At 47.7% G+C, this 24,820-nt stretch overlaps 1 protein-coding gene across 1 annotated transcript in view; it reads right to left on the bottom strand.

Moving 5' to 3' along the window:
* The window catches only part of TIAM2 (TIAM Rac1 associated GEF 2), a 106,442-nt gene that overhangs the window by 77,020 nt on the left and 4,602 nt on the right, over positions 1–24,820 (bottom strand). Inside the window, exons 3-6 of the mRNA XM_066247828.1 lie at positions 20,764–21,199; positions 15,434–15,606; positions 12,521–12,745; positions 295–480 (exon numbers count right to left, since the gene is read on the bottom strand). Coding sequence (XP_066103925.1) covers positions 295–480; positions 12,521–12,745; positions 15,434–15,606; positions 20,764–21,199 — 1,020 coding nt within the window. The remainder of the gene's footprint in view (positions 1–294; positions 481–12,520; positions 12,746–15,433; positions 15,607–20,763; positions 21,200–24,820) is intronic.

Genomic DNA, 24,820 nt, shown 5'->3' with positions numbered 1-24,820 from the left:
TTCTTCACCCCATGTGGCTACACCTCAGGGGGTCCACCTTCCCGGCTGTACGAGGAGGAACAGGTGGAAAGGCGGATGCAGATGCGAACAGTGAAAACCAGCCTACTAGCAGCTGGATTCCGAGGAGCAGCAGCAGGGAAGCCAGGGCTTTTCGTGCAGGGCGTCTCCAACCCTCCACCCGCCCCCCACTCGGCCTGCGGGGGCCCCAGTCAGTCACTGGGTCACGCCACAGGAGAGCTGAGGGCTAAAAGCTAGAGAGAGGCGGGCACCCAGTGTCCTCCCCGGGGAACTCACCAGCGCATGGAAAGAGGAGACGGACAAGACGCCCAGCCTGCCCAGCGCCAGCTTCGAGGGGCGGCTGGCGGCCGCCAGGAGGCCCTTGGGGTTGGGCAACTCCCCGCCCTGCAGGCTGGCCAGATAGCAGCGCAGCCTGAACAGGTCCATGTGAAACCGCTCCAGGTTCTGTTCCCACTGCTGAATCTGTTTCAACAAAGACGGGAGATTTAAATAAAAATGAGAGGTGTTCGTGGGTCAACCTGAAAGCACGATCCCTTTCACAAACTTCAAGGGAAAAATCCTTTTCCACTGGTGTGGCCTGTGGACATTGGCCTTCCTGGCCCAGTCCAGATCAAGCCCTCTCGCCAGAACACAGTGAGTCCCACGGTACAGTACTGCGTCGGGACGGCCCAAAGCAAAACAGGGCCGGCGGTCCCGATACGGTCCCTGCCAAAATGACACGATCTTTGGAGAAGGCCAGCGCGCTACGCGCCGCTGAGGTAAGGCAGGACACACAATGGCAGGCCAGTTATCACACTCTGTGTCGTTTCCCCTCGCATTGGCCGCCTCTGATTTTAAACCAGAGTAACTGAATTGCACAAGGACGCTGTATAAACGGAGGCAGCGGCTTTGCATTTGTGGACGTTCTGAGCACATAACTCAGTCAGAAGCAGGTAGACCTCAGGGATCACGCCATCTAGACACCTAGATAGAATTAAAACACACAGAGCTCTTTACACAACAGAGATGTCTATCGACTTCTTCAAAAACGAAGGTTATGAGCTGGTAAAGATAAAGTCAAACTCAGGCGGCCACTGTCCCTTCTCCCAAGGGTGTCAAAATATGTGTAAGCATTACCTTCACTTAAAGATAAACTAACAAGTGAAGAAGGTTCTAGTGACTCACCAGCACAGGGATTCAGAACAGAATAGAAAGCTGGGCTCCACGAGGTATTGAGGGCAAGCTAAAAATTCAAGAGGAGGTCTGTAGTGAAGGCTCATCAGAAGTTGGCTACAAGAAGCCCTGGCCGGTTGGCTCAGTGGTAGAGCATCAGTCCGGCGTGTGGAAGTCCTGGGTTCTATTCCCAGCCAGGGCACACAGGAGAAGCGCCCATCTGCTTCTCCACCCCTCCCCCTCTCCTTCCTCTCTGTCTCTCTCTTCCCCTCCCGTAGCCAAGGCTCCAATGGAGCAAAGTTGACCTTGGGCACTGAGGATGGCTCCATGGCCTCTGCCTCAGGCGCACTAGAATGGCTCCAGCCACAACAGAGCAACACCCCACATGGGCAGAGCATCGCCCCCTGGTGGGCATGCCGGGTGGATCCTGGTCAGGCGCATGTGGGAGTCTGTCTCTCTGCCTCCCCACTTCTCACTTCAGAAAAATACAAAAAAAAAAAAAAAGGCAACAAGAGTCATATGACCTCATTTACAACACTGCCTCATTTGCAACATTGCCTCTCTGCCAGGTCTAGTCCCCAGCCAGATCCTCAGCTTTCATGGTAAACTTTCCAGGTCAGTCCTCAATCCTGGATAAACATGGTGCTTTGGAGAACCTCCAACATTGAACACCGTGCTCCCTTCGGTCTCTCCCCAGAGAAAGCACTACCAACTCGGGAACTTCCCCAGACTCCCTCCGACTGCTCTGTCTCTACTTTGTAGGAAGGTCGCTATAGAAATTTTCTCCATGAAAGAACTACAATGGCTACAAGATCTAAACAAGTAATTTGTTGATTCATCTTTTTTTTTTTTTGTCAGCAAAACAACAAAACTCTCAGAATGCACTGAAAAATCTCTATCCCCATAGTGATTTTAATCTTGTTTAAGGATCTGTAACCCCCTTATTAGTGATGTTATCTGCCCACTGTTATCAGCCTTGAATGAATATCAGAATGACTTGTTGGGTTTTTTGGAAGATGCTCAGGTCCTATATCTGAAGATCATCCCCATTAGGTGTGAGGTGTAGGAAAGTTTACATTTCAAAAGTACCTCGAGCATTCTGGTGTGCAGCCTTCATGAGGAGCACTGTTCTAAACTAGCAAGACACTTCCAACCAAATCTGCAAATCTCTGCGAGGTCTGGCCCTACTGGAGAACTCTAGATTCTAAAAAGAATGGGCGGGTATCATGTAATCACAGACACCAACCAGTAGCTATGAGGCACAGAGAAAACTATATTCCCATTCTGTTCCATAAATATCTTCTCCATCTGATTGCTAAAAATCCACACTTACAGACACAGTCTTTTGTCTTCTAACAATATGTGTCTATGTCTAGATTGGGCAATGTATCAATGCTTCTTGCTTATTCATTGCTCCATGGGAAATAGTTTCTGAGATACTTTCTAGGGGTTCTGTTGGGAATAGAGGTAGGAGAGAATGAAAACCAATGAGTCATTGGATACCAGGAGATAAAGAAGATCGTATCATCCACAGTGGATTTTAAAAGACCCAAATATACAAAATAAATTCCAGGTCTATGCCAATCACTATAGATCATGGAAGATGACATTGTCTTATATTTTCACTGAATTCTACAGTTTACCAAGAGCTTTTAAAGGCATCATTTACTGTATTTATGTGACTACACATCAAAGCACCACTGGAAGGTAGAGACATTCCATTCTAAACAGTGAATCATAAAAATTTTGTCAGAAACACTAGGATAATCTTCAGCATGCCCAGACTTCTCCACCCAAAACTTGGGACAAAATGCAGGTGAGTTCATGGGAAGAACATGGATTCATGTGCTTAGGTTTCCTGGAGGGAAGACAGGGCTGGGAGACCCCAATAACTTAAAGCACACTTTACCAAGGTCAAGAAGTTTTCCAATATATGTGATGACATTTCAAGAAACTAGTATTTCAATCAATATTGTATATTGTATATTGATTCAATATTGTATATTGAAAAATTACAGAGGTAATTTTTAAATTGAATTTAATAGCAAGTATAAATGAGATGGGACTTTATGACTTCTCTATTTCAACAATGCTTTTTATCCTTATCCTGACTGAGCCTTTGTGATGGTTAATCCTATGTCAATTTGACTGGGCTATGGGGTATCCAGCTATGTGGTCAAACATTACTCTGAGCACTTCTTGGAGGGTGTTTTTGGATGAGATCAACACTTATATGGGTAGACTGAGTAAAGCAGATTGCCCTCCCTAGTCTGTGGGTGGGCCTTGTCGAATCAGTTGAAAGCCTGAATAGAACAAAAAGGCTGACCTTCCCCCTGCCCCGAAGTAAGGAAAAATTCCTCCTGCTTAATGACCTTCAAACTGAGGTGTTGGTTTTTTCCTGGCTTGGGGTGTTAGCAGAAACACTGGCTCTTGCTGCATCTTGAGCCTGCCAGTCTCCGCATGGGCACCAGCTCTCCTGGTCTCCGGGTTGGTGACTCACTCTGCGGATCTTGGGACTTGTCCACCTCCATAACCACACGAGCCAATTCCTTATAATAAATTTCTTTATATATATTTTTCATATATCTTATTGGTTCCATTCCTCTGAAGAACCCTGACAAACACATCCTGCATCCCCATAAATGTCTGTGGCAGAGTAAGCTGTCATTAGTAACACATCTGGGCCCTATGTAAAGACAGTATTATCTTGCTGTTAAGGCCATGGATTTTTATAGAAAGAATTGGTCGTGGAGGTTAAGTCAAGATTTGTAGTTGGCTAAGAAACAATGAAATATTTTATTTTTCCTTCCACAGACTCAGCGAGGTTGTAGAGAAGGACCTGGGGGAACAGGCCCGTGAGGGTTCGGGGAGGACACGGAGTCAGAGGACCTGGGAGAACAGGCCCGTGAAGGTTCGGGGAAGACACGGAGTCAGAGGACCTGGGAGAACAGGCCCGTGAAGGTTCAGGGAGGACACGGAGTCAGAGGACCTGGGAGAACAGGCCCGTGAGGGTTCGGTGAGGACACGGAGTCAGAGGCTTGGGTTACACGGAGGGAAGAGGACAGCAGAAAGGCTGGACCCACCCGCTCGAAACAGACCTTGTAATATTGAGAAAGTCCAGCAACAGAGGCAAAGGACTTACTGGGGACTTAGGATTACCACACCCTTCTTCTCAGCAGAGGAGACTGGGGACCGGAAGGGAAGTGACTTGGCCAGGGTCACATGATATACTGGCTGCTCCAGATTAGCAAAGGCCCAACGCTGACCCCGATGTGAACGACAGGTGGAGACAAGACTCCACCATGGACCTCACACAAGCCGAGTCCCAAGTCTTCTTACCCGCAAGGCAGGCGTCGGTGCCCCCGCCAAGGACTACCGCTTCAGCCACTTCCACTGACACTTCCATCCAGCTGTCGACCCCCCGCCCCACAAACCCCCAAGGGTGCGACCCAGAGGACGTCCGACTATCTCTGCTCTCACCTGGGCGCCCTATCCACATCGGACATCCTGCATTTCAATTCCCTGCAAACCATGTGCAAGTTCAGTCCAAATTTAAAGTAATGTTACAATATTTTATAATTATCCCTCAAAAGAGGAGGTAAAGATCTTTTTTTTTTAAAGTAAATGGAGAAATAGAAGACAGTCTTTGTAGCTATTTATATACCCCACCTAAGGAAATTTTAATCATCGTTGTGACAGTAGTCATGTTATCTGACATCACATTTATCAGGGAGTTTCTGGAGATTTTTTTTTTCTAACATTATCAAAAAGTAAAATGCCCCAAATCATTATTATTATTTTTAAATCAAGATGGGTCTTTTTTTTTTCCTTTTTTTCAAAATTCTTGAAAAACTGATAATTATCCCTAGACACTGCTTCATTTTTTAAGATAAATCTCAGGACATGAGAATAAAAACTTAACTTCTATGTTAAGTAAGCTTTTCTTTCTTTTAACATCCATGCACAGAACATCAAAATGACAAGGAGAGACCCTGCCTGGTTAGCTCGGTGGGTTAGAGCATCATCCCGAAACACCCAAGCTGCAGGTTCGATCCTTAGGGCACATGGGAGGCGACCAGTGAACGCACAACTAAGTGAAACAACAAATGAGTGCTTTTCTCTCTCTTTCTCTCTCCCCCTTCCTCTGTCTCTCTAAAATTAATCAATAAAAAAATTTACAAGGATGAAGAAAACTCACTCTAAGGAGGTTTCTGGTATATTTCATTGTAAATGGAAAAATTAACAAAAATCAAGGAGGAAAACTCCCATTTTTAAGCACTGACACAAATACCATGTAAAAGTTTCCTCTTTATGGTTAACATAGCTACATGCCCCTAATGAGCTCAGAAAGGTCATGGTCTGGTCCAGAGAATGGGGGGGGGGGGATGAAGTCTAATGCTAACCATAGCAGATGAATAACACATAAGAAGAAAGGTGACAAGTACATTCATGCCACACCCAGCGTCCCTAGAACAGTATTTTCTACCATTTAGTCATTTGATCACAGTACTTGGTCATTTGTCCACCACTAGGTTTGTCCTAAAAGATGAGTAGTTTTTTCCTTGTTGACAGAATAAGCTTAAAGCTGCCATGCAATATTTTCCAAGCACTAAAACCTACCCTCACCGAAGAACCCATATAGTAACACAGATCACACTGAAGGTAATTAGCACATAGTTAGAACAACCAGCTAAGCGTTAGAGCAGGGGTCCCCAAACGACGGCCCCCTGAGGCCATTTATCCAGCCCCTGCCGTACTTCTGGAAGGGGCACCTCTTTCATTGGTGGTCAGTGAGAGGAGCATAGTTCCCATTGAAATACTGGTCAGTTTGTTGATTTAAATTTCCTTGTTCTTTATTTTAAATATTGTATTTGTTCCCGTTTTGTTTTTTTACTTTAAAATAAGAGATGTGCAGTGTGCATAGGGATTTGTTCATAGTTTTTTTTATAATCCAGCCCTCCAACGGTCTGAGGGACAGTGAACTGGCCCCCTGTGTAAAAAGTCTGGGGACCTCTGGGTTAAAGGATCCGTGTTTTATTTTGTTTTCCTCTGAGATATAATTCACATGCCATAAAATTCAGTTTTATAATAAATATACTTCCTACCAAACTGAGCTGAAAATTCCGACTTATGAAAATAAGTAGGCCCTGGCCAGTTGCCTCAGTGGTAGAGCACCAGCCCAGCATGTGGATGTCCTGGGATCGATTCCCAGTCAGGGCATACGAGAGAAGCGACTATCTGCTTCTCTTCCCCTTCTCTCTCTCTCTCCCTCCCCCCCCCTCTCTCTCTCTTCCCCTCCTGCAGTCATGACTCAATTGGTTGGAGCGCATTGGCCCTGGGCACTGAGAATGGTTCTGTGGAACCTCCACCTCAGGCACTAAAAATAGCTTGGTTTTGAGCATAGCCCCAGATGGGGTTGCTGGCTGGATCTCAGTCAAGGTGCATGAGAGAGTGTGTCTATCTCTCCTCTTCTCAGGTAGAAAAGAAGAAAAAAAATAAGAGAAAAAGAAGTAAATTAATGATCAATTTCCAGTTTATATAAAACCAGCCATCACCTGGTTAATTAGCAAGTGAAACACAATCCCATTCACAGAAGTCTTACTGAGAGGCAGTAGAACCCTTTGGTTAGAAGCATAGACTTGAGTTTGAATCCTAGTTCTGCCACTTAGCAGCTGTGTGACATTAGAGAACACACTTAATCTCTCTGGGGTGAATTCAGTCATCCATCAAATGGGCGCTACCCGCGGTTTTACCTCATCGGAGTTACTGTGAAGTCACGCGTGATCGTGCCCTGCAGCTATGTTAGCTAGAGAATGAAGAAGGGAAGGCTTGAGGGAAAGAGGTCAAGAGCTGGCAAGGAGTGGGGCAGGGACAGCGGCAGAGAACAACTCAATGTGCGCAGTCAAGAGGAAAGATGCCAGTGCGTTCGCTAACAAACCAGACCCAGTACCAGGGACTGACTTGGAAAGTTACAGATCTGTTAGGGGATCATACGTCATACCAGCAGCGACTTTATACATAGGAGGTAATTATTAGAACAATGTGGTGAGAGCAGTGATAGACACCCCAGGACTTACAGAGGAATAGAAGGGGTCCCTAATAGAGTGGGTGGGTGGGTCAAGAACAGCTCCTTGGATGGAAGCAACCTCTAAACCTTCATCACAGAGGAGGAGGGGGAGCCTGCCAGCCGCGGGGAGGAGGTGCGGGCAGTCTGCCCGTGGGCACGTGGCTTACGTGGGTCTCTCTGCCTCCGGAAACACCCCAGACAGAAGTGGAACCGGCAGAGGCTGCTGCTGCAAGATGAAGGTCGAGGGGGAGAGGTCGTCGGGACTTGATCTGGTAAGCAATGGAGAGCCCCTGAGAGAGGGTTCAACCTGATCATAATCACACGATCAGATGTGCTTTTAGATGCAGAAAGCACTCTGGCCTGGTCTGGAAGATGCATCTGAGGAAGGGCAAACCTGGCAGCCTCAGCAGCGGCCCTGCTGATCCCTCCACCTCTCGCCACCGGCACGCCGTGGGCCTGAACACTGCCAGGGGAACACTGGTTTCAGAGCACGCGGCCTTTCCTCATCGACTGGCCTGGACCGCCTATATCCATTCCTCTTCTGATTAATTCCGTCTCATTCTTTTTTTTTTTTTTTTTGTATTTTTCTGAAGTTGGAAACGGGGAGACAGTCAGACAGACTCCCGCATGCGCCCGACCGGGATCCACCCGGCATGCCCACCAGGGGGTGATGCTCTGCCCATCTGGGGCCTCGCTCTGTTGTGGCCAGAGCCATTCTAGCGCCTGAGGCAGAGGCTATGGAGTCATCCTCAGCGGGAGGGGAAGAGACAGAGAGGAAGGAGAGGGGGAGGGGTGGAGAAGCAGATAGGCACTCCTGTGTGCCCTGGCTGGGATCGAACCTGGGACTCCTGCACACCAGGCCGACGCTCTACCACTGAGCCAACCAACCAGGCCAACCGTCTCATTCTTTAAGAAGCAATTCAGGCATCCCTCCTCCAGGAAGTCTTCCATGACCACACAGGAGGCTAAACTTCCCATTTGTCTTCTAAACAGTCTGGATTGTCGTGTGCTGCTCTCAATTGTTATATGGTGTTGAAATTACATGCCCAATTGTCTGTCACCCTGCTAGTCTGTGAGCACCCTGAGGACAAAAATAGCGTCTTCTTTGAACTTCCGGTCTGTACACACTGGCCAAGCCCAGAGTTCGCACTTAATAAGCACTCTCTGAACTAACCTGAATGTTACTTTCCTGCCCCGATCCTTCCACCACGTCCACGGTGCCTCCTGAACAAAGCCGCTGTTTCGGCCCAGCACCTCCCTCCACAATCTGGCCTTGTCTCCCCCAAAACCCTTCCAGCTCTCCAACGCTTACTCCCCAAGTTGCTTCCCCCACCCCAACACCATATCGGATTTCCCTCAAGGCTCTGTTCCCTTTGTTTCCTTCACCAGTTTCCAATTGTCTAAATTCAATCCATCCTCGTGATTATAAAACCTGAAGTAAATATTTACGATGAAGCCCACGTCCCACAAACCCGGAGCAGCCCCGAGCCCACCAGCTGCGAGTGTGTGCTCCCCGGCGTCACCTGGGTCTAATGCCTCTCCTTTGCGGGAAAAGCACAGCCCGACTCGGGGTGGGGGGGAGGACAGGGGAAGCCATCTGGCAGCAGGCCATGACCGCGAAAGGGTGGTGACATGTTGTCCCTGTTTACTTGATTGCGTCCTAACTGGACCTAATTTACTGTTCTTCCTCCCTAAGAACTTCAAAAGGAAGCCGACATGTGTGCTGGCAGCATGATCGGCTCCAAACCGGATACGCGGACATGAAAGGTGAGTCATCCTGCCCCACCGAGAGCCCGGAGGCCCGAGGACAAGACCATGGGACGGGTCTTTCTAAAGCAAAGCATGCCACCACACAGGGGGATGAAGTTCACCCATTACTGTTGTCATACTTTTTATTTGGAAAAGCCATGGACAATGCTCTTTTCCAACCCAGCACTTCAAAGAAAAGCTGTCGCAGAGACTTTGCCTTGACGATGCAGCGTGCCCGCCACGTTCAGCTATTCAGAGGCTAGGAATGGCTTTGTCTGAGGCCCTCGGGGCTCTGGCGGAAAACGCTATGTACATAAAATAATATTTTCCTTCATGTAACATATAATACAGTGAGGTTGAGGTTTTTTCATAGTAAGTGGATAAAGCACTACTCTTTTAAAGTTTTCAAAAGGTAGTTTAGAGAAAATGATAACTCGGGGGGTATTTGAGAGCTTGTGTTCCTATTGGTCCTGATGTGTAAACACCTTCGCCTCTGTAGCGTCACGGAACATTCTCTAAAGACCGTCTCATAAAAGTAATTCTGAGCACGCACGTGTTGGCGTTTCGTCCACTTTGTGTCTGCGAGTCAAGAGCAAACAGCTTCTTTACAACCACCTGGCAAACGACCTGAGGACAGTGGGCAGAGAGAATGTAGTTCATCTTACCCGCTGAAAAGCCCTCTGGGAGAAGGACTAAATTACAACTTAAAAATTGTCAATACATCCTGACGGGTGGTGGCACAAAATATCTACCTGGGATGCTGAGGTCCAGGCTCGAAACCCCGAGATCGCCAGCTTGAGCGCAGGATTATCCGGCTTGAGCGTGGGATTATTGACATGACCCCATGGTCACTGGCTTGAGCCCAAAAGTCTCTGGCTCGAAGCCCAAGGTCAGTGACTTGAAGCCCAAGGTCGCTGGCTTGAGCAAGGGGTCATTGGCTTGGCTGGAGCCCCCGGTCAAGGCACATATAGGAAGAAATCAATGATCAACTAAAATGACGCAACTCTGAGTGGATGCTTCTCATCTCTCTCCCTATCTGTCTGTCTCTCTTTCTTGCTTAAAAAAAATTGTGAATATGGTTAAGAGAATATTTTCAGGTGGAATTTCCGAAGGTCAATCCAAAGTATTTCTTGCCAAAAACTCACAGGCGTCCCATGAGATGGTGGGTGTGTGTGTGGAAGAGGTGAGGACAGTGGGGTGGGGCAGGGGAGAATCGAAATGAAACATGAGAAGTATTTGGATGGCGTGCTTAAAATATTGAAGCGATGAGTCTGTCAAAGAATATATAATGGGCCACAAGCAACAATCACCCTAATCCTCTAATAGAGTTTCTCTTCAGGCCACCCAACCATCCAGACCTCTGGACTTGTGTGGGGTCTGGGTGAAAGTAATGCCCACCACCCACTTAGAGAATCACACCAACTGTGACTTCATCAAGTAAGTATTCATCAACTAACGGCAAGGGAATAAAGTTACATTTAGTTAAAATACTACATTTCTTAAAAAGGTTAGCTTGGATTTCTCCTGGCCTTAGTTAGAAAGGAAGAAAAAGGCAGGAAAAAATAAATAAATGAGCCAGGAACCAGTCAATATCACCAAATTTCATATTTCCCTTGTCTCCCTGGACCTAAACATCAGGACCTGAAAACTCCAGGGTAGGTATCCCTTCCAGAGAACAAACGTGGGGCTTCAAGATTAAATTTTAGGGAGCCAGTAAAAGTTAAACCACACTTTTCCCTCATCACAGTCACTAGCAGACTCTTGACTGGGGCGCCCTGAACAGTCTGAGACGCTTGAATCACGAGATACAGCTCTGACGACACACAGAGTGAGGACCCTGGGAATCCAGGACCCCGGTGAGGGGCGGCACCGAGAAATCACTGCGATAACCATTTCTCCTCCTCCTCGGGCTTTCTCACTGCCGGGTAGGCACCCTTGACCTAGCCCCTCCCCCCTCCCCATCACACAGAGTGCTAGGAGGTGAGGACCCGCGCGCTCCCAGGTCGGAGCAGGACGAGGCGTCCAGTCCGCAGACAGGCGGAGAAGACCGCACCGCCGGGCGCCTGGCGGCAGCTCTGCCAGCAACAGTGTTCTCGTCCAATCAGGACGCCCTTCCACCGCCCCCACGCTCCTTGGCAGTTCCAACTTCCTGTTCGGCTCCTTGTTATAACTATTTTGTAGTTTGTTAACAGGTACTCTAAGCAAACAAGAGATTCTATCTTTGAGGAACAGTTCAGTTCAGGAATGTAGGACTTCAAGTATTCTACAGAAGATCTAAAAAAATTCTATAGAATTATAGAAATGACATCCTCTGACTTCAAGTAACTTGGGAAAATCACACAAGTATTGGAAAGTGGATCTCGTTTAAATCCAGAATCACGGAAAAAGGAGTGTTTGTATTTTGCATATTTGAGAATGCCAACTCAGGAAAGTATCACTGTCATTATAATTACTGTTATTACACTAACCTATAGAATCAGATTATCTTATGATAAAGTGCGTTTTATATATTAGTCCATCAGTAAACATTAGATTCATAGCTCTTTCAAGCATCTGACCTTCAGGGGGACAGGATATGGCTAAGTTGTCTCAGATGCTAAAAGGTAATTGAGGCTTCATGACACATGAAAATCCAGGAGAGTGTAAAGACAGTTTGCACTGCTGATAAGATGATTGGAAAACAGGCTTTTGAGTCAGATAAAAAGATTTCAAAGTAAAAAAAAAAAAAAAAGAAGAAGAAGAAGAAAATAAAAGAAAAAGAAAGGATATACCCTGAAATACATTTTCCATATAAACTGTTTAGCTTCGGTCATGTTGCTCTGGAGCTGGTCTTCGTAACTGCGCACCCAGGCCAGGACCAGCCACTGCCAGTCACTGTCCTCACTTTAGTCTGCTCACGGAGCTGCCGCCTGATTCACCTCCCAGAGACCCTGCTTTCACTGTGTATCTATGACGACAGGGATGCTGCAGCTGTCCCACTCACCTGAGTGTGTAGGTCATCTGAGCAAAGAAACTGTCAAAAAGCTGCTTCTCCTCCGCTCAAAGGCAAACAGCACAGAAACTAGCCTTCCCATTACTATATAAATGCGAAATTAGACCCGAGAAAGCATGTTTTAGCACTTTATCTGTAATAAATAGGGGAAAATGCAGTTGATTTTTGTTTGTTTTTTTTTGGAATCTAAAATAAACACAGAAATACCGTCATAACAAACAGCTGTTTCCAAAGCCATCCCTGTATTAGAATTTTACCTGTCTAATCTACTACTGGTTTTATGATACAGATTTTGTTCTCAAAGAGACAATACACAAGAGACTCATCTGGGCGAGAAGGAGCTACTCGATATTAGGGAGAAAAGGATTTTGGCACGAAACGTTCTACGCGCCCTGCACAGCAACCAGAGGCTGCCGAGCTCATCACATCACCCACACTGTAAAAGCTCCGCCAGTGAGGGCTTGAGATGACAAGCCAGACTATTCCCCCCAGAGACGGAGGTGACATCGCCACCAAGACAAGACTCGTGTAAAGAGCGGTACCTGGTTTTCTATGGCTTTCCTGTTCTTTGGGTCGCTGACCACGGACAGCTGCAACTCGGCCATCTTCTTCATCTTGCTGTCCATGTCTATCTTCTGAACGAGGTTTTTGGTCTGGTTCTTCAGTAGCCGGACTGTGTCCTCTTTGCCACGCTTCTTTGCAAAAAGGGATGCACAGGCCGAGTGGATGGCGGTGACCCAATTTTCCAGATCGGTCTGGCTAGTGGCCTAAACACAGGAGAGGAAAAAAAAAAAGAAAAAGAAACTATTTGGAATTGTTTTACCACAAAGCGCTCTCCATAGTGTGAGGCTGGGCTTTGATGGGTGAAATCTATGGGGTGCCTTTGCTTCACGAAACTGTTTCATTTCAGAAACACACACGACGCTCAACTCAGGTTCACACGCTTCCTTGACCCCAGATTGACGTGCGAGGTCGCGGACAGGCGAGCGGAACTAACCCCGGAGCCCCAGTGGGGGCAGGAAGGCCGAGCAGAATCCCGCCGCAAGCCACCCACAGGGGAGTGAGAGGAAAGCGAGGCACAGCCACTCAGTGTTGCATTACACGCCGCTCCCTGAAGGTGGCCTGTGTCCGTCACCGTCATAGCATGAGAACACAGTAGGAGTAAAATGTTCGGTTTTGAGAGCTGGATACGAAATTTACAATACAGGCCCCATTATGAAAAATGTCAATGAAAGAGCATTTTTCCTTCTCTACTCTTCAGGGCCTTCCGACACAAAGACCACAGTACTGGCACGTAAGGAAAAGATTTCATTTTAAAAACAATAAAGACAGCCTGAATAAAGCAGAACGAGCAAAGAAGTATGGAGCCGAGCAGGCTGAAAGCTCTTTCAGTTCCTTGATGTCCAAAAATAACCACACACTCAAGCTACTGGGTCGATCGATCTCTAGTGATCTCTAGGAACATACACTCCAATCTATTAAGACAATTTAATTTCTTACTATGCCTGAATAACAAAATAAACTATTCATTTCACATTTGCTCCTACGAAGAACATGCAGACTTAATCTGATATCTTTACCTCCCCTGCAATTCAGATTAACATCAATTCACTACTTTGCTTTAAAGATCCTAGAAAGTTTAAGCAACTGTTCTGTGAAGGGAAAGGAAATCACAACACAGGCCCCCGACTCTTGTCAGTCAGTCTGGGGACCAATGCATGCACCTGGGACAGGTGCTGGGAAAGTCTGTTCCAGGGAACACTTCAGAGAATTCTCGACTGAAGTCGGCCTGTTCTGCAGGCCTCTTGGGGGCATCGAGAACCAGAGTCATCAGAAACAGGAACCCAGGACCTGTGAGGTGTCCCACGATCCTTCAGCCAGATATAACCGACAGCCCGCGCTGTCTACACGCGTCACCGGGTGTGGGATGAGAGTCATCTGAGAAGCACACTTCACTTCCTGGCTCTCACCCCACCTTTTTTGAATTTATTAATACCAATACTGGTATATAGCCTGACCAGGCGGTGGCGCAGTGGATAGAGCATCAGACTGGGATGTGGAGGACACAGGTACGAAACCCCGAGGTTGCCAGCTTGAGCACGGGCTCATCTGGTTTGAGCAAAAGCTCACCAACTTGGACCCAAGGTCGCTGGCTCAAGCGAGGGGTTACTCAATCTGCTGTAGCTCCACAGTCAAGGCACATATGAGAAAGCAATCAATGAACAACTAAGGTGTCGCAACAAAAAACTAATGATTGGCCCTGGCTGGTTGGCTCAGTGGTAGAATGTCGGCCTGGTGTGCAGGAGTCCCGGGTTCGATTCTTGGCCAGGAGAAGCGCCCATCTGCTTCTCCATCCCCTCCCCCTCCTTCCTCTCTGTCTCTCTCTTCCCCTCCCGCAGCCAAGGCTCCATTGGAGCAAAGATGGCCGGGCGCTGAGGATGGCTCTGTGGCCTCTGCCTCAGGCACTAGAATGGCTCTGGATGCAACAGAGCGATGCCCCAGAGGGGCAGAGCATCGCCCCCCTGGTGGGCATGCTGGGTGGATCCCGGTCGGGCGCATGTGGGAGTCTGTCTGACTGCCTCCCCATTTCCAGCTTCGGAAAAATGCAAATAAATAAATAAATAAATAAATAAAAAACTAATGATTGATGCTTCTCATCTCTCTTCGTTCCTGTCTGTCTGTCTATCCCTCTCTGACTCTCTCTCTGTCTCTGTAAAAAAAATTAAAAATAAAAAAAATTTTTTTAAATTACTAGTATATAGTTAGATAGTAATAATAGTCTTTAGCACTTAAGCACATTTTATACGATGTACCCTTAAAGCAATCCTAGAAGCTATTACACTACTGGTTGAAGGGTTCAAAACCCAGAGAAGGTCAGTAACTGCTCCAAATGACCAAGGTACTCAACAACCACACCAGGATTCCCACCCTAGCCCACCCCCAATACCGGTGACTTGGTGCCCACCACGCTCTGTGACTTCTCATTTGCTAGAAAGTTGCTAAAAGTCCCCGCAACAGATGACCTGAACCGTAGCGCCCTAAGACACTTGCACTGGGAGACGAGGCGTCCCAGCCCCTGGCTCGGAGGGTCTCCCAAGAAGCTCCTTCTTGCACTTGGACTCAGGGTTTTAGCAAGAACCTAAACCTCTCCTGTCCATACTCTCTAGAACCGTGTTTAAAAAGACTTCACCCTGGGAATTTCGGACCTTGCACTCGCTAGACCATGACTTTGCTTTGTGTAAAGAGCACCCATGGGCCGCAGCCTGGCACTTTGTGGGCACCCGGGGAACGCTCACTGTAGAACGACTGCTCTGCACCGAGGCCCATGCTCTTGGCTAAGCCCCAACCCAAAGCCGAACTAAGCTTGCACTGGAATTCACTGCTGAGTGGTGTCCCTCAAATTCTCAGTGTCTGAGCTGTCATCACAAGCCCTTACGGAGGAAGCTCAGTGGTACCTGGAAAAGGTAGACATCTCCAAAGGAGTTGCTGAGGCAGAACACGTGCTCCTTCTTGGGGTGCTCCGGGACGGACTGCACGATGCTGTCTTCCGCGAACAGGGCGCAGCGAGGCGCGCCGCTCTGGTCCAGCGAATTCTTCCCGTAGGTCTCGTAGAACAGCAAGGTGCATCCTGTGGAGACAGAAGAAGAACCACGGGCCTGTCACACGTCCTGACCGAGGAGAGACGTGGGAAGTGGCCGGGTGGCTCAGTGGTCAGAACACTGTCCCCATATGCAAAGGTTGCCAGTTTGATCCCTGGTCAGGGCACATAGGGAAAACAGACTGATGTTTCTGTCTCTCTCCTCTCTCTCCTTCCCTTTCTTAAACCAATAAATGAACAACTTTTTTAAAATTGAATGCAATAACTACATCATACAAAAGAAAATTCTGGTCTCCAAAGCGTACCGCGGTGTATTAGCATTGACTTGGGTGAGAATGAGATGTTTTTGTGCATGCAGGACCGGTAAGAGCAACACCGTGTCCACAGCGGTACCTCCCGCTGCTCACTCCCTGCCAGGAGCACCTCTCCGAAGCCCCCGAGCACTGGCTGGCTCACTGGGTCCCCACGGCAGCCCCGCAGGCAGGCGTGCTTATTAGCCCATTTTGCAGATGTGAAGCCTGAGACTACACGGCTTGAGCAAGTCCCACAGCTGGACCCAGACCCTGCGGCCCCAAGGCCTCGTTCTTACCCACAACACCGCACTAGAGAGAGCGAAGTGCAGGAGGCAGAGGGGACCCCACACGCCTTCACTGCGGGAGCTTCCACGCGTAAAGGGGGTGGTCACGTGCAACCAAGCACATTCGGGGACCTCGACCATTTTTGAGAATGTACCCAAAAGCCATGTAAAATAAGTTAATTTTAGTCGATTCTTTTTCTCTCACAGCAATAGGAAATAATACTACCATCTTTCTAATGTAGACAGAAAAATAAAACTATCCCTGAATCTTAGAATATTGCTCCAAACACACTGCCACCTGTGTCTGCCAAGCCGATAGCTTTTCCCTAAAAAGCTAATGAAGTGCTATCAGTAGAAGGTATCAAGGGTCTGCTTTGATCATCAGATAAAAAATGCCTTATCGGTATCATAACTGAAAAACAAGTTCACCCCTGCCAGTTTCATTACTCTCTTCAAAAACAGATCTTCACGTGTTTATCCAGCGCAGCACAGAAGGCAGGGGACAAAGGTGGCCGCCCTCGCTCTGCCCTCGGTGGTGATGTCGCTCTCCCTCCACGCTCCTCTGCAATGCCAGCAGGCGCAGAGCAACCTCTCCTCCTGAAAACCGAACTCACCCACGCTAAGGCTGGGAGAGCCTCACGAGGTTTATGGCCTGAGCTGCCTCAGCAGGGCTGAGCCACCGAATCACAGAAACAACGCCCAGCCTTTCCATCGGGGTCTGCTACTACTGCTGTGTACACCGCGCCATGACCTTAGGACCCAGGAGCCAGGGCAAAGGTGACAGAGCAGCCCCAGCTGTCCCCATGTCTACATTCTTTCCAGCGGCTCAACGCCGACTTCCCAGCTTCCCTGACACTGTGCTCCCGGAAGCCACGGTTTGAATCATTGCGTCCAGAGGATATAAACACGTCCTTGGGCAGGTGCCAACGCGTTGCCAGATTCACACCCCGTCCTCCACAGCATGCCGCTCTCACGCGGCAGTGGGAAACCAAAACAGGACGATCCGTTCAGAGCCAGGCCGGGATGCAAAACAATGTGCAGTGTGCTGTGGCCATCAAGTCTGAAGAACAGGAAGTCCATGGTAAATCTATTGCACCAAGGTTAACTCGACCTGGGTCTCCAGTGCTGGGCGCAAAGGCTGCCGGAAAGGGGCCACAGTGAAGTCCCCGGCACTGCCCAGGGTTGTGGAGGTCAGCGCCTCCACCCAGTATCTGCCAGTAATTGGCGGAGACCTGGAGAACCGACAGCAGAAGTTCTAGACACGGCAGCAGAAAGAGAAAACAGATTGGTACAGCAGCGGCCATACAAGAACAGAAGATGTACCATTCATAGAAATATCACCAGCGGAAAGAGAGCATTGGCCTCAGTTCTCTCCCAAATCCCCCTTCTTACTGACATTCCCTCAATCCACACTCATCCCCCCACTCCTTGTCTCAGACCTATCCAGGGGCAGAGTCATCGGCATCCAAAAATTACTGTATGAACCCCTCTGCTCACGCCAGTCCTCCACTGTGCATTCTGAGGGAGGTCTTTAATGCCACTTGCCACCATTCTGCCCAGAAGTCCCCTGTAAACTGCATGAAAATCCACCCACTGGAAAAGACAGATGGAAAGCAGAATTATCCTTGTTAAAAATGTATTACTCCCTGCAAGCTCTAAAAAGCAGTTGTGCCCTTAGCCCACGTGCACATAAACAGAGGCAGGTAACCAGATGGTCTGCTAATAGCGTCTCTCTCCAGAACACTGTTTCCAATTTATTTACACAGATACTTCGAGGATAACTTTAGAATTCTGCTTCAATGGACACGTGTGCCTATAGATGCGTATACATGTCGTTAAGTAAGATGAAACCAAATAGTTAAGTCCATACATTACAATTTAAGACTCTAAGCCAAGAAACCTGAACTCAACATCTCGAATTCCCAGAGGAAAGAGCTGCAGAAACCCACACGGAAAAGGTTGTGCTGGGAAAAGTGTGTCTTTATCGCACGCCTTCCCTTGGCTGCAGAGGAAACGCAGGCGGGAGTGCCTGACAACATCTACACTTACAAAGCAGCCTTCATCCACCGGGCTTGAAGTGTTTGACAAGCAAGCACTGAAACAGCAGGGTCCAGGCCGGACTGCAGACCTCGGCATCATCCAGGCCAAGCCAGGACCGCCCCTGCCCCAGAAGTCAGCAGCCAGAAGTTCCCAGTGCTGCAGTTTCCAGGACAGAATAGAAAACAAGAACCCTGAGGTGTGCTCTTCCAACCTTGAGTGACACCTGCCTGGGGTCCCCCAGGAAGCCTCCAACAATCCAGCTCTTTGCCAGTACCTGCAATAGGAGGGAGCTTGGGAAGGTAGTCCCCTTTCCACCTGCCCAGTGCTCTAGTCGCTGTTGTTGTTGTTGTTGTTGTTATTGTGTGTGTGTTTACATTAAATTCAGGATCAGCTTGTCTTTGTTAGTCCCATCCTGACCTCTGGTGAAGCAGATGGAATTCAGCGTCTCTCCTAAAGACTGTTGCTTACTCTCACCCCAGTTTCCTCCAGGCTAAATATCTCTACATCCTCTGTCATCCTCCATATGGCACAGCTCTGGACCCTATTGGTGTCACCTATGGCCCTGCTTCTCACAATAGGGAAACACACACACCCGTCACAGGCCACTGCCGCCAGCACCCTGGGACATACACTGGGGGTTTCAGAGACATAAGACACACAAGGAACAACTTCCCAAAGCATCAGTTTTAACAAACAAATTACATTTTATATATATATAGATAGATAGATTTGTTATGTATATCTATATCTATATATCTATCTATATATCTATATATCTATATATATCTATATATCTATCTATATATATAGATTTGTTATATATATCTATCTATATATATCTATATCTATATATCTATATATATCTATATATATAGATTTGTCATTATAGATAGATAGATAGATATAACAAATCAGGGAACAGAGTGTATCTGTTCTAAATATCATGCAAACAAGAGGCAACTTCAGACTGTGATTCACAGGCAATTCCAGACGTGCACTCCCCTGAGGGGACATCTTCACTCTCCTCTCTGGTTACACTTCAGGTGGAATTCTTCCAGGAGAAAATCATCATGTTTATTAACAAGTCTCCTCCCCAAAGAGAACACCGGCCACCTCTGAGCAGAGCAGAGACTGAGAGAGCTGCCAACCATGTGACCTCGCTGTCGATGGAGCCCAACGTCACATTCGCTCTTTTCCATCACGTTTTATTTTTACTGTGTCCCATCCCATTGGAGACTCATTCTACGAACAGCCCGTGAATCAAACCCCCAGATCGCCTCACACTTGTCATACTTGGCAGCCATGTCTTCCTACCATGGACTTGGGCAGTTCCTCGATTATTAGACCTTGAAGTATTACTTATCCCTTCAACATTTTATCTTGCTAGATTCAACCCATTATTCCAACCTTCCAAACCCTTCCGCCGTGCAGTGTGAGTGCCTGCCTGCCCACGAGGCCTTCCTCAGACACCACGGTCACAGGAGCCAGAGCCCGGGTCAGAGCAGGGGACAGCAATTAGTGGGAGGCTGGGTCTTAGGTTATAAACTCTCCAGGCTGCTAGGGGAAGGCGTCACTTAAAAAGGAAATGCCTCGCAGGGTGTACCTTTCCCAGAGAGGCTTATGGTCATTACGAAATGACATTTAGCAGCACCGTAAAGCTGGAGCAGAGGGCTCAAAATTTCTAAATAGGGGCAAACAAACAAACAAACCCCCAGCAAGAAAGGATCCCTGTGGAGAGCCCCAGGCACTCTGGTTGCTGATGTGATCCCCTTTCTGTCTCCTCCCAGGATAAGGAAGGGTGTCACCCGGATACTGAGGCTGAACTCTGAACTCTGAACTCGACACTCAGTTCCCCGGGAAAAGTCACAGGACAGTTGTGCAGAAACGCCAGGGGCTGTGGCTGCCCTTCCTGTTTCCATCTGTATAAATCCACACGGTGCTGCCTGACAGCCTCGCTCCTCCTCGGGGCGTTTAGACCGCTTCCAGCCTCTGCACAGCGTGGAGCAAAGCGACTCTCAGTTCTGAACAGCAATTCTTGTGGGGAACTTTTATCACCTTAACAAACTCTGACTCCTAGTGCCCTCGCATAGAAAACAAAGCATTTGTTTGGGATGATGAGAATTAGACTCTCAGGTTACGAAGGTGGGATAACACAAATCAAATAACCCAGACAGAATCTTTAGTTCTACGAGCAGCCACACCTCTTTGGCGTTCAGAACATGGGCCGAATACTGCAGATAACTAAACACTACAATTGTTTACTTGTTTGGGGTTTTTCCCTTTTCTCCAGATTCAGGGAAAGTATTAAAGAATGGTACAGAAATACCTACAAAGGAGAATAAGCAATAATTATTCCATCTAATTGTTTATCAGATTGAAGTATAAATGTGAATACTAAGTAAGCTGTATCACACAAGTCTGAGAAAGGGTTTGTAGTCGAGCGTGCCGGAAGAGCCTCTGCCAGCTGCCTTCACACTGACTCCCCGTTCCTGCGGGAGCCCCTGGCGTCCCGGCAAAGGGCAGAGTGGAGGAAGGACCCCAGCAGCCCTCAGGGCCAGCAACGCACTCACCTTTCAGTGTCACCCAGTACTGTTTCCACTTCCTCCGCGCCACCAGCTCCAGCTTCTTCTCCTTCTGCAGAGTGACCAGGGGCTTGAAGAAGAGCCAGCCGGCTTTCCGCACCACCCCTTGCTCCTTCTCAAAGAGCAGGTCCAGTTGCTCCAAAGAGCTGAGGGACTCGCTGCTGGACTCGGCGGTTTCCGTCGACGTGTCTATGTTCTCCGTGTGCGTCCTGCTTATTTCCAGCTCTCGCATGAAATTCTCATAAATGTTCTGTCGGAGAGGGTCGCTGCCGATCGCGTGAGCGGACTCGCTTCTCTGGGACAGGAGCTGAGCTGAGCCCCCCGACCACAGTGAGGCAGATGCCGGGAAGGGACCCTGGATGTCTGCATTCAGTCCATCTGAGCGGCTGTCGAAGTAGTCGCTGCCTTCCTTGGACCTCGGCTCCTGGGAACAAGGCAGATGACCACGCATCAGAGGTTACATATGGCCAAAGCACCCCTCCCCCAACATGGCAGGTGTGGGATATTGTTCATTGCTAGTACTGTTGCCATAAAGCAAGACTCTTTTAACCAAAGTGCATCTTTAATCATCAAGTCTCCAAACCGGAAAGAACTGCAGAAATAGTGTTGCCCAACCCAATTTACAGCCAGTCTTAATAGCTACAGTGGGAGCTTCAGGAATCAATGCTTCAGGAAGGAAGCAGTAATACCACTGCATCTCCTCAATCTAACATACACTTGGCATCAAGAAATTAACTATTGGCCCTGGTCGGTTGGCTCAGCGGTAGAGCGTCGGCCTAGCGTGCGGAGGACCCGGGTTCGATTCCTGGCCAGGGCACACAGGAGAAGCGCCCATTTGCTTCTCCACCCCTCCGCCGCACCTTCCTCTCTGTCTCTCTCTTCCCCTCCCGCAGCCGAGGCTCCATTGGAGCGAGAATGGCCCGGGCGCTGGGGATGGCTCTGTGGCCTCTGCCTCAGGCGCTAGAGTGGCTCTGGTCGCAACATGGCGACGCCCAGGATGGGCAGAGCATCGCCCCCTGGTGGGCAGAGCGTCGCCCCATGGTGGGCGTGCCAGGTGGATCCCGGTCGGGCGCATGCGGGAGTCTGTCTGACTATCTCTCCCTGTTTCCAGCTTCAGAAAAATGCAAAAGAAAATGCAAAAAAAAAAAAAGAAATTAACTATTGTACTTAAAACACATCAGTGAAGATTTCTTGACTGACATTTCTTTGCTAACTGTAAATCGGAGTCTTAAGGGAAAATAATCATGTCCTTGCCAGCTGTTCATTTTTCCTGGATTCTTTTAAAGTTAAATAGGAAATCACAGTTCCAGGGTTAAGGGGACAGGGACACATGGATCAGTGTTGTGATACCTGGACTTCTGTCCCCATGGTAAACACATGGCTTCTCCCTCCTGCCTGGATCTAGAGGTGAGATGGCTAGCCTCTTATTTTCTCACTTCAGATAGTGAAAACCATGCACCTGAAATTTCTCATCCACTGAGGGTCATGGTGGGTAACTGTCACTTTATTTCATAATTAATTTTTTTCCCTTAATTTTACAATTCCTTTTATGAAAAGAATATACTACTCATTCATTCTCATCCTTTATTTGAACATCTATTTTAGTCTAGGCACTTGGGATACTAAAGACATGCTTCTTAGCTTTTATACTTATTTCTACACAAAATCAGAGACAGGCAACTCTAAATAAAATGAATAGTGCTATAATGACTGCTGCCCCCTCCTAGGACAAAATGCGTTGAACACTGAACTGGCCAAGCACAGAGCTGAAAACACGAAGGTTTCTTCTTATGTCTGGGTTAGAAGTCCAGTCATTCAAGAAAAATACCTTCCATACAGACCATTTGTTACTAAACAGCAGTAACTAAATATTTCAGCAGATAGTGAGCTTAATTTATAACTTAAAAGATGCTGACATTCCAAACTTAGAACTTAGCTTAAGGTAACCCTTCCGCAGGATGCTGTGTACACTCACCTACTGAGCTGCCAGGCTTTCAATTATAGTTCCTTATTCATTAAGATAAAAATAAAATAAAACTGAGTCAAGGACTATAAACTAATGGCATTATTTTGAATACTGCAATGTGTAGAGAGGTTCTAGTTTCCAAAATTCCACTCAGAAAGCAAGTAGCAAAGTAGCAATTACTTGCTATCTTCTGTAGGAAAATCATCAACTCAAGAGTGCTTCCAAAGACCCAGGGGCAATAAACAGCTGAGCCCCAAACATAGCTATTACTAACGAAAACATTATTTTCTGCTTGTGTTTACATGGTGTCCCACAGTCGTGTTTATTTAGACACTGATGCTTACGCAAGAACAGAGCAAAGCAGCCAGCTGTGGTGAGTCATTTAAGAAACTTTCAAAATAGTTTAAGATATTTTTTTTAATTGTCACTTTGTTATTCTTCAAAAACTCTTAGGAAGTGAAGCAATACCTCGCATTTAGCTAGTGTGAACATGATTTCAGCAATGAATATGACTCCCTGACTCAGAGCCCCAAAACACAGGGGCTGCCTGTCATACTCAGCAAGAACTATAATGGGATGTTTCAAAACAAGCTGGACTCTGTCAGAAAGGCACTGATGTGCCAAACTCAAACATGATCTATTAACACTCTTGACATTGTTTCTAATAAGAGAGTCAGTCAAGCTGCAGTGCTAACTTTTAAATGTTTAACAGTAGCAAAGATAAAATTTTCAAGGTGAAAAATGGGGGGAAGTTACATTTTAGCATTTATAACTGATTCTTATACACAGACATGAACTTTCCCAGTCTCTAACAGATTTCTAAATCTCTCCATCTAGAATCCTAATAGCCAGTGACTGGTTACAGGAATGAATGAACGAGTGTCCCTGAATAGGCCCTCAGCTGGATTCCCTGGTCATTGTGTTTTTGGTGAGAAACTAACGTGCTGTGGAACATATGTCCAGTAAGCAGAAAGATTTCCATTTTCCCCCATTCAGATCATCATAAAGGATGGATAATGTAACCTGATGACCAGAGCACTACAAGTAAAGAGTAGAGAGGGACTTACGATGTCACCCAACTCCTTAGGAGCGAAAGGAAAACTGATTACCACCCCTCACTTTCTAGGAAAGACTAACAATTTCACCTTGTCACTGCCCACATGCCATTCTCCTTCATTACAGGGTAAGGACCAGCAGTCCTCCGTAGACTTTCCCGGTGGCTCTGCAGCCCTCAGGAACCGCGAGCCTCCTCTGAGGGCCAGAAGTCAGGGTCTGTGCCCCACATCTGCTCTGCAGTCAACGCTGCAGTCATGCGCCCACCACATATTTCTGGTCCTCCCCTCGGGCACATGGCACCATCATTTCCTACTCCCTCCCTTCTTCCCTCCCTGGAAGCCAGGCAAGGCCATGTACTTGCTTTATTTAGCCAATAAATGTGAACAGAAGTGATTCATGTCACTTCAGAGCAAAACTTTAAGAGCTAACACATGAGTTTCTTTCTCAGTTGGCCACGGTGACTGGCCGTGTTCCAGATGGTAACTGCTCCTGGGGTCCCAGAGGGGGACAGTGTAGACAAAGGTCACAACAGGAGTGAGAAATAGCATTGGTTTGTGCTAAACCTCAGAGGTTTGAGGGCTTCTGTTTCCTTAGCATAGCCACGCCTGCCCCGTGGACACACGTGCCAGTGTCCACAGAACGGGGGGGCAAGGGGGCACAGGTCTCATTCGGCTACATGAAGACAAAAGGTTGATGGGCCTTAAGCACACACTCCTCACCCCCCCCCCATGATTTTCTTTTCCAGTTGTGTACACTGATTAATCTGTTTTCATTCCGCAGAGTGATAGAAAGTACTATCAAGAAAGGATTGCTCTGTTTCCATCATTTTTTAAAAATTAAAACATGTCAATGCATCACAGTGAGACTTCCTGAACCCGAGCCCTGCCGGCACACGGAGGAGTCTGGGGGGAGGAGAACACGCAACTGTTAGTGCCTTGTTATAGCGGATTGTCACAAACTGCGCTCCAATGCTCTGGCTGCCTTTTTAAGGATCTAAACCTGATCCTCACCTTAAATTGGAAA

The sequence above is a fragment of the Saccopteryx bilineata genome, chromosome 12 (genome assembly GCF_036850765.1).
Source record: "Saccopteryx bilineata isolate mSacBil1 chromosome 12, mSacBil1_pri_phased_curated, whole genome shotgun sequence".
Lineage (NCBI taxonomy): Eukaryota > Metazoa > Chordata > Mammalia > Chiroptera > Emballonuridae > Saccopteryx > Saccopteryx bilineata.
This window is presented reverse-complemented; position numbering and strand designations above follow the sequence as displayed.